At 39.3% G+C, this 10,039-nt stretch overlaps 1 protein-coding gene across 1 annotated transcript; it reads right to left on the minus strand.

Moving 5' to 3' along the window:
• Positions 1-2,156: 2,156 nt before the first annotated feature.
• On the minus strand, positions 2,157-6,528 carry GNG11 (G protein subunit gamma 11). Its single transcript, XM_032875003.1, has 2 exons — positions 6,299-6,528; positions 2,157-2,581 (listed from the first exon to the last, which is right to left on the minus strand). Exons 1-2 carry the CDS (start codon positions 6,392-6,394, stop codon positions 2,456-2,458), a joined length of 222 nt encoding a protein of 73 aa, XP_032730894.1. The 5' UTR covers positions 6,395-6,528; the 3' UTR covers positions 2,157-2,455.
• Between the last annotated feature and the right edge of the window lie 3,511 nt (positions 6,529-10,039).

Genomic DNA, 10,039 nt, shown 5'->3' on the forward strand with positions numbered 1-10,039 from the left:
TAAAATAAACTCTTAAAATACCAAGTACGAGGGAGCTCGTAATGTAGATTCTGGCTGGAAATAGGAAAGTCAATTTTGCTAATTTAATGAGTTCTATGAACCTGAGTCTCAATACACAAAGGATAGCAACTATTTAATCAGATGCCAAATGATTAACACAACTATATACTTGGAAGAAATTGAATACATGATTTAAATTCTACTTAACAAATTCCCATTTACTAAAGGTTACTTCTATAATACACCCAAATATATAGTTACCATATTTTTCATTTTCTTCCTAATGTAAGCTAATAAGTTTTTAGCAGCTGAACGCTTGAAAATCAAGAGGATTTTATTATACTTCTGCATATTTTCCAAATTACTATGATGAAAACAGTAAGAAAATAAGAACAGAATTAGATTTAGTAGAAACATCTACAAGATTGGGAATTTATTAAGGAAAAAGCAGAAGTGGGCTAAGATGTCATCTGGCTGAAAGTACATGAAAAGCAGAGGCTAGGACTTGGGAGGTGTACATGAACGGATAGCAGAATGTGGCTAATAGAAACTCAGGGCACAGCCTTCGAAGCCATAACTCTGAGGAAGTTAGAGGATAAACATGTTGACTTGGCCCTCCATGAAGAAAGTAGGTCATCTGATCTGCCTTAGCAAGAACGAGATGCTTCCTTCCTCCTGCAACACAAGAAAACTCCATGACTTGAGAGACACGAAACAGTGCGTTAAAGTCAAAACTTCACAGGCCCCAAAGTATTAAAATCTCAGGCCACCTTAAATATGAAATGACTGATAGTAGCAACACATCCCAATACAAACTGTTCTATGGCAGTTGGTGAAATTATGCCTTTACTTTTCTTAAATCTCACCTTGGAGTAGAGTGTGCTTTGGGCTAAAATTATCCCTGGGCTCTCAGTAATCTCAATTGACGTCAACACTGAAAATGGCAGGAAACTGAAGGAAACAGTCTCTGCTCTTGGTTTGCTGTAACCTGCTTGGGGCATCCTGTTCCCTCTCAGAGAGGGAAGGGAAAGCAATTTCAGAGTGAGGAGGCTGGTATGCTTTAGGAAGCTGCTAGAAGTCACTGGCACATCTCTGGCTTGATAAGTTACCCTTTTGGGTCTAAATAGGAGAAAAGAACCTAATCAAGCCTGGGTTTCTGGTGTCACATTTAAAATTGCGGGGCGCATTAGTGACTAAGCCCATTTGAACTGGAACTTGCCTGGAAGGGTTTTCTCATCTTTCTTTTGGCTCAAACATTGAACAACTGACATTCAAAAGTCAGAGGGAAACAGGGAAAAATGCTTCAAGAGAAGAAGAAAGGTCGCTTTCTTTGAGGTCGCTGCTGCAGGTGCCTTCATAAAGAACTCCTCGAGTGGGAGTGGGCCCTGTACCTTGGTTGCGGCAGCTACCATTCTGCCATGAAATGTTAAGTCATGGACTGGAGAAGGTATTGGCAACACCTATCACTGACAATGGCCAAAATATATGAAGAATGCTTACAAATTAATGAGGGGAGAATAAAATAAGCTGATTTTAGAAATGGGCAAAAGATTAACTGGTCCCTTTTGAGGAGAAGGACCCTGGAAAGGTGGTGTGGTTTGCCTGGGCTTGCTGGAAGACACTGGTAAGAGTAGGTCGGAACCCAGTGTCTCTGCCAATGCCACAGGGCCAGAGGGTCACCGTGCCAACACCTGCATCCTGTGGGAGATGAAGCTCCCTGAGGATGGACATATTGGGGCTGACCTCCTGGGGGCTTCTCGCAGGCCCCACACGTGGCCCTTCCCCACAGCACCACTGCAGCAACACTTTGACCAAGATCTGTATGGTGACTGGTAATGCGGGTTTCGAGTGCTAATGTGGTTCCTGACTCAGCTACTCCGTCAATGTGAGGAATTCTACTCCCTTGGTTCCCTCATAGTTAAGATTAGATCAGAAACATTCCAGAAGTCAGAAATCAGCATCGTAAACCAACTGAGATTTGAAGGAGAGAGCTAGATTGGAGAACTGATCTATCAAATCCCCTAATCCTTTGATATGTGTCCCAAACACATGAACGGTAATGGGAAAAAATATAAAAGTAAATGCAAAACAAACAAACAAAAAACACCAACCCCCCACCCCAGCAACAACCTGCTTTTAAAAATTGCCAACACTCATTTTCCAGAGATAAAACTTTATTTAAGGCATCAAGCAATATACTGAAAGAGGTGAGTCATGCACAAGTAATGTCCTTATTTCCATAATTGTACATTTGATACTCTCTGCCCTCTTAACAAGGAGGTGTAGTGAGCAAAGATGAGAAGCACACAACTTTGATACGTAACCATATCAATATAAGTGTTTAAGAAAGTCTTTAAATTTTGTTTTCCTTCTTTGAAAGGTATTTCGGTTTTATTTCAGAAAAACAAAACAAACTAGTTCTTCTACTGAGGATGAAATTTCTCTCCAGAGTTATTTATGAAATAATACAGCTGCCTTTCTCTTTAAAAGGATTCTTGTCTTCTGGAATTCCTTTCACCAAAGGATCCTCTCCAGAACGTTCTTCAATGTAGTTCTTGATTTCCTCAGAACATTTAGACACCTTAAAAGAAAAAAAAGAATGAATTAGGTCAGGATTGCCTACACTTCATTACCACCCTTTAGTGAAATTAATATAATTGAGCACAACTAGCATTTAAAAAAATAAAACAGTATAAAAGTAGTTGTACAAAGCATATATAATATATATGCTATATATGAATGACACAATCTATGTAAAATATATTTCTCAGTCCAGTGAGGGTCAAAAAGCTTGAAAGTCATTGTGTTAAATAGCTCATCCCAGCAATTTCTATCCATTGTGGCTCATGTGAATTCTCTCCTCTGATGAAATATAATTATGATCTATTCATAATATTTTACAAACCAAAATATACTGCATTTTCCATTTCCCATGCTAATGAACAGGTGCAGTAATAGAAAATCCCCAAATGTTTTGGGCTATGTCCTGCCAAAAGTCTCACTTATGGGTGTGTGCCATGTTCTGCAATTTTACAAAATGATAGAAACATTGGAGAAAGTCTGATGCTGGAGAGGCTGAGGTTGCCCAGTCATACCATTTGTGTCTCTATTCAGGATTCCTTCCCGTTGCTTGAGGGCAATGATCATAACAAAAGATTTATCTGAGGTTTATTGGGCTTATCTGAGATCCTTGTGTTTATGTAATTAGTTGAAACTTTTTCTGTAAAGGAGACAGGACTGAATAGTTTTTTCAAAAACTCTATCCTTCAGAGACAGATCACAAGAGTGAATTTAAAAAAGAAAAAGGATGAAAAAAGGAAGAAAATAAAAGGATTAGTGTGTTAATGAAGGCCTGCATTGTTAAGAAGAAATTAGAAATAAAAATTACAGAAGCTCCAGCAAATTCTAACAGAGATCTCTTAACCCTGGGAAACTGTCCCATTGAATTTGTAATCTAGATTAATAATCTTCAAATTGTCTTAATGGTGATCACAAAAACATCCTTGCATATATATATATATATATATATATTCCAAAATGTACATAATTATGTAATGATATCTAATTATTTACTTATCTTATAAATAAGTATAAATGCTACTGTGTTATACTTAATGTGTAATTATAAAACATAAACTGGAAACTGTCAGAAGAGATTTAAATCTAACCAAAAGCAGAAATTTTTAATATTTTACTCCCATACCCCACATACTTTTTGCACACAAAGTGAAGACCACTGTTCTAAAATTTAGAACTAGGGGTGCCTGGGTGGCTCAGTGGGTTAAAGCCTCTACTTTCGGCTCAGGTCATGATTCTGGGGTCCTGGGATGGAGCCCTGCATCAGGCTCTCTGCTCAGCGGGGAGCCTGCTTCCCCCCTCTCTCTCTCTGCCTGCCTCTCTGCCTGCTTGTGATCTCTGCCTGTCAAATAAATAAATAAAAAATCTTAAAAAAAAATAAAATTTAGAACTAGGTGATGGATGAACTAGTTAGATGATTTAAAGTGTGGTGAAAATAAAAATCTTTTCAAGTGCCATTCTCTTGGAAAACAACTGCTCTTATTTGTTGCTGACGTTCATAGTGCACACATTTTATGGGAATTGTCAGAAGTACAGATGCAAGTAACCACAACCTCGGGTCTGTCTCCCCACAGATATTTGTGGGTAAGATTAGAGTTCCCCCAAATTGTATCTGTTTCTATAGAGGCTTCTTCACTAGCTTTCCAAAGAGATCTGTAACCTCCAAAAGTGCATAATTACTCCTCTAAGCATTTCCTTCCATGATCAAGAAGGTGTGTTTGAGCAACAGTTAGTTGGAGCCAGAATTCAGCCTGTGGATTCTGTGCCCTTGGCCTGAGCAGAGCACACAGCTCAGACATGAACAATTTATTGACAGAATAATGAACTGGTTTATCAGAACACATGTGTTTTAGTACACGTCTGTATCATTACTTATGAGGTGTTAAATAAGGAGGTACTTAGCCTCCTTGGGATTCAAGTTTTTGATCCTTAAAAGGGAGAGCACTGAATGATCTAAGAGCCATAATGGTTGTAGAACACTAATACTCTATAAACCAAAGTGTGTGGTAACATATGTTTGAATATTATCATTAGGATTCAGATGCCTCTCCTTGTATCTGCTAAGGCTCTCTCTGAAGTTTTCTCTCCCATTAGCATATACTTGGAGTTGGAAACTGATTGAGTAGGGTGTGTCCTAAGGAGAGGAGGTGGGGAGCTAGCAGGGAGGAATGGCTCATGAATGACACCTTCAATTTCTACACAGTCAGGTGCATCCAGGTCCCTGCCCAATTTCTAATTTGAAGCTTAAAATACCTAGAAGACACTTGTCTCTTTCTTTCTCCTAGAAGTTCTGTGCACTCTGGTATTAGGATATTCCAACTTTGTACAAGGCTATGCTTCAGTATGTGCAACTCTGTTTGATATGTAACCTCTAAGATGCATTGTGTGAAAACTCAGTGGCCAACACAGACTGCACTTTGACATCCACAAAATGGGTTCCTTAAAGTTTCAAGAAACTACCCTATTCTTTGGGTACCATAGCTTTGCTTATTCCGTTAAACACAGCAGTATTTTTAAAGGTACAAAAACTTTCAACATGGATAGAAACAACCTTTGCACTCAAAAATCTAGGAAGAATAGGGATTTGGAAGTGAAGATTAAATTTCAGAAAAGAAATGTGTATAAAGTAAAACTCAAAAACACCCGCATCTTCCAAATATCACTCAAATGTTCATCTTGAGTATCAGGACTCTGTCATGAGTAGATTTACCATAATTAGAGCAGGAAAGTAAAGGAGCTTATATACTATAACTACTTAATTTCCATTGTTTTCCTTTTCTATTTAAAAAAAATTCTAGTATTAAACCATAGAGAAATGAAATCAGTTTACATTTTTCTTGCTATGGAGAAAGGAGTGGATCATTTCCTTAAAAAAACAAACAAACAACCATCCAAAAATCTATTCCTGGACTTTAGGTTGCCTGATTGAAGAAAAAAAGGAAGAAATGCATGCTCAAGCTAGCAGTAAGAAGTCAAAAGTACAAAATCTCCAGCACGTTTTGGTGGAGACTTCTGATGAGACCTATGTTCTCACTGAATTTGTAATCCACTTCAGTGGTCTCTCAAATTTTAAATCATGATCACTAAAAATAATTTTTGTATGTACCCAAATATATGTATAATTATTTATAAATAAATGCAGATACTACTATATTGGTTCATTGTGTATACCTATAAACCAAGTGGAAGGTATAAAGGGATGGGAGTTATGAACAAATAAAAACAGAAATTGTAATGTTTTGTTCCCAAGCCCCAGTGAGCTGTTCATTGCATACCTCTGGAGAGGCCTGGTGAAGTTCAAAATTATGTAATTCAAATTACCTAAATTAAATATGAATTAAATAGTGATTAAAAAGCACTAAAATGACATTCTTTCCCATAATGAAAAAGATCAAGGAACTAAATAGCCATCTGCCTTTTTCCTACATTTTGAGTTTTTAAAACCAAGTAACAGCAGGCAGAATTTTTTGTCCATTTGCCCAGTCCTAGGCTCAGATGTTCTGACATTTGGCTTTAAATTACTCAGCTAACCCTTGCTCTCCTTTACCTCTGAAGATTTCCCCACACCAACTGGCAGTTCCCAGGTACCAACAAGCCTACTTCAAGAGAAGCTGGGGGGAAAGGGGATAACAAAAACCAGAAAAGCAGTACTGTTTTACTGTAACCAGGAAAAACTGCCCTTGGATCATTTCAGAGAAGGAAATGCTCTGGGACAATTTACCTGTTGCCTCTGCAACTTTACTTCTTTGCGAAGTTGCTCAACTTCCATCTTCAGCTTTTCCTTTTCTGGCAAATCTTCGATGTGAAGGGCCGGCATTTTCGCCCCAGAACCGGGCCTGGGGATAGCTCTGGAAGCCGAGAGGCTGGAAATGCAGCAAACTAGGACGCGCCCCAAAATAACTGCGGTGCCAGCGCACCCCGCCCGCCGGCCGGCGCTGAACAGGACCGTCTTCCCACCGTGCTCCCCAGAGCCCCTAGAGCTCGGCTGCCTGCGGGGCGGCCCCCCACGCCGACCCTGCCCCGCGTCCTCGGCTCTTTCTCAGGCCCCCTCGACTGCGAGAGGCCTGCTCCAGCGAGCCCCGGAGGGTTGAGTGGAGAGGGAGCCTGAGAAGCTGGGCGGTGCGGGAGCTCCCGGCGGGATGCTGGCCCCCTGCCGGCTCCCAAGCCTGCCACGCCCGTGGGGGACTCGCCAGGGCTGTGGCCGGACAGTTGGGGTTGCACTAGCCGACTCTCCTGGAGAAACAACTAAAGTTTTACTTTTTGTTCCTTTTTTTTTTTTTTTTGCCCCGTTCCCAAGTCACATCCGGGTTTTGTTTGCGAAGCAAGAAAAGGAGGACACTAGCCTGCAGGAAATAACGGCCCTTCTCCTCTCCCAAGTTTCAAAAATATACAGCGTGTTACTTTTCCCCAGTTACATGCGTGTTGTGGGAAAAGGCCCAGGAGGAGAACGAATAATCTCAGAAACACCCACCACATCTGTTGATGTGTATCCATCCCGTCCGTTAAATGCCTGAAACACATTGGGGGGTCAAGGGGGCATCGGGAGGTGAATATTGTTTCCAATTTGCAGGGCCATTTTTGGACATTAATGAACTGTCTGCAACTTCCACAGCAGAGCTCTTACTCTTTCTTCAGGGGAATGTTTTGTAATGATTTGGAGGACACACGGATGATACTAGAGAAGACAGAAGACGGAATCTGAAAGTTCTTACCAGGAAGTGTTTCCCCAATCCCCATCAACCGCGGTTTGGGTGACTGTGGACACCAAGGGTTAGGAGTTCCTGGCTCCTGCAAACTTCCTGGAGGTCAGCAGCAGATTCACGCAGCTTGGGTTTCCCCACTCTCTGGAAAGCAGTATTCATCTTGCTGCCATTTTGTAAAGCCAGGAAAGGTGTGGGGCCTGACATGTTTACCTGCAATATAAAGTTTCTCTTTGACTATAAACTAAAACTTTTTGTTTGGTTTGTTAAAGAAGCTCAAGAGCCTAGAAGAAAACTAAAGCACGAACGTAAGAAACCTTCCCAAGCAGTTAGATATTTCTCTCTTTGGAGATGACCTCCTTGCCTAGAGAGTCAAATTCAAGTTAAGTGTGGTGGCCTGAATGGAGAATTTCAGGGTACCTGGGCTTAGACACTCCAAGCCACTCCCTATTTTATAAGCACAGGCTTTTGTTTGTTCCTAATTTCTCTCTAGGTTCTACCCACTTGTCCTCAATGAATACATTGGAGGGACAGGAACAATAAAGCTACTTGGAGAGAACTCTGGGTCTAGTCCCAGCTCTGCCACTGGCTATCACTGGAAAAGTCATTTATTTTTTTCTGGATTTTGGTTTTCTAATTTATAAAATAGATGATGGGCCAGGGGAACAGTGAATTAGCTAAGGTATGTTACATTTCTAATTGCATTTATGTATCTACATCTGATAAATCATGTTCATGAAGAAAACTGTTTGGGAGCTTTTCTGTATTTTAAATACCACACATTCCAGGATCTCCCAGGCTCAAAGAAGTTTTAAATAAGTTTCTAGAGGGCCCCCCCACCCACCGTTAGTATGCAAGGTGAGCCAAGACAAAAAACTCACATCTGTCTCCAAAAGCAATTAATGATTTTTGATTCCCCATTGCTCAGATTTAAAAGGTTGGTTAAAAATAAATAAGTTAGTGAAAGTAGTTAATGTGGCCCAAATTAAGTAAGTTCAGCACCAAATCAAATAACCTAGTTAAGTAACTTAATGCATGTCTTTTCCAAATCATAAAAATGGAATTATTTTGGCCTGGAAATTTCTTCTTTTCGAAATCACCTACTTGAAGACAGTGATAAATAATTATAAATCCATAGTGGTCATTTAACTTCTTCCCCATACTAGGAGAACTTAAATTGGAGAGCAAATGCATATTAGTCTTTTTATTTTTTTTAACTTTTTTTTTTTTTTAGTTTTTACTCTTACAGAATAATGCATGATACTAAAATCACATTAGGTGAACTGATTAAAGTGAATTGTGAAATGCTGAAATCCTATGATGACACAGCATTCTGAACAATGTCTTGTTATTGTTTGGTGTTAAATGGTAAAAGGATAGGAACACTTCTTTTTAGAAGAGCATGTAGCCCCCATCCCTAAGCATGGAATTTACCTCTCAGAGAGCAACCATGGTAAACAATTTCTTGTCTATTCTTACAGAAATGTTCTATCAACAAAACTTATCAGATAAACGAAGTTTAAAATCCAAGTGAGTTATAGCCAAATGTCATATTAGCTTTTTACTTATATTTTACATATTATTTTTAATAAAATTTGTTTTACAAAATAGTATGTGTGCAAACTACTCTGCAACGAAAGATAATAGGTATAATTAGAAACTTTTATTATCCCACTGTCTTTTGACAAGTGTTTTAAAGAAATCTGCTTAAGAAAATTAACTGTGTGGTTATTTCTACTTTTAAATTATAAAAGAGCAAAGACCATGAAATACCTACCGTGACCTGCAAAAAAAGGAAAAACAACTCTTTGGTTACTTTTCTGACGTATTAAGTGTGTTGTTAAAAAATCCATATAAAGGAAACTGTATAAGAAATAAATAATAATAAATAAATTCTGGAAAAAAAAATCACTCACTGTTGCAACTGTGTAGCCTGTGGGATAGTCATGACCTCACAACCTTCTTCCTAGACCATCTTTCTCTGTATTCCTTTCTATGAATTTTATCTTATTCCAACTCCTGTAGACAGTCTGTATTTTAAAGCAATGCAAATGTTACCCTACTGTTGATTCATTCCTTAGTTAAGCTAATAAGAATTCTGAATTCTCCAAAATAAAAACTACCATCCTTCCTGCTTTTAATTGAACACTTATTAAGTCAGTTAAATTGTAGAGACAATTTATGAGTTGTTACAGCAGTTTCAAAGATGAACAGAGCTTCTGGCTTAGGAAATTTATAACACAGATTTAAGAGTAACACAACCATACAGACTATAATAAAAGAAAGCAAGGGAATGTTAAGTGAGTTAAAAGATTTTGCAGAATACTCTTGGGCTGGAGTGAGGGACAGAGGAGATAGTTTATAGTGAGCCTCAGAGAAGGAGAAGGATTTCCAAAGGCTGAAATGAGTTAGAGTGGAGGGACATTTCAGGTGGAGAGATCAGTCTGACTGAACAGCAGAAAGTGGGGAAATGGGGTGTCATGTTGGGAATTATTTAATACTTCAGTTTGTTGACCACAGGAAGTCTCCAGGTCTATTGTAATAAAGGACATTGATTAGGTTTTATCTGTATCTGTTCTAAGTGACTTTAAATTTTCATATAAGAATCCATTCTAGGGGCGCCTGGGTGGCTCAGTGGGTTAAGCTGCTGCCTTCGGCTCGGGTCATCATCTCAGGGTCCTGGGATCGAGCCCCGCATCGGGCTCTCTGCTCAGCAGGGAGCCTGCTTCCCTCTCTCTCTCTGTCTCTGCCTGCCTCTCTGT

The sequence above is a fragment of the Lontra canadensis genome, unplaced genomic scaffold (assembly GCF_010015895.1).
Source record: "Lontra canadensis isolate GAN:19392208 unplaced genomic scaffold, GSC_riverotter_1.0 scaffold2, whole genome shotgun sequence".
NCBI lineage: Eukaryota > Metazoa > Chordata > Mammalia > Carnivora > Mustelidae > Lontra > Lontra canadensis.

Coding starts and splice junctions, on each gene's coding strand:
- GNG11 (XM_032875003.1), bottom strand. CDS start 6,394: ATGCCGGCCCTTCACATCGAAGATTTGCCAGAAAAGGAAAAGCTGAAG. Junction 2,582..6,298: donor TAAAGTTGCAGAGGCAACAG/GTAAATTGTCCC, acceptor TTTTCTTTTAAG/GTGTCTAAATGTTCTGAGGA.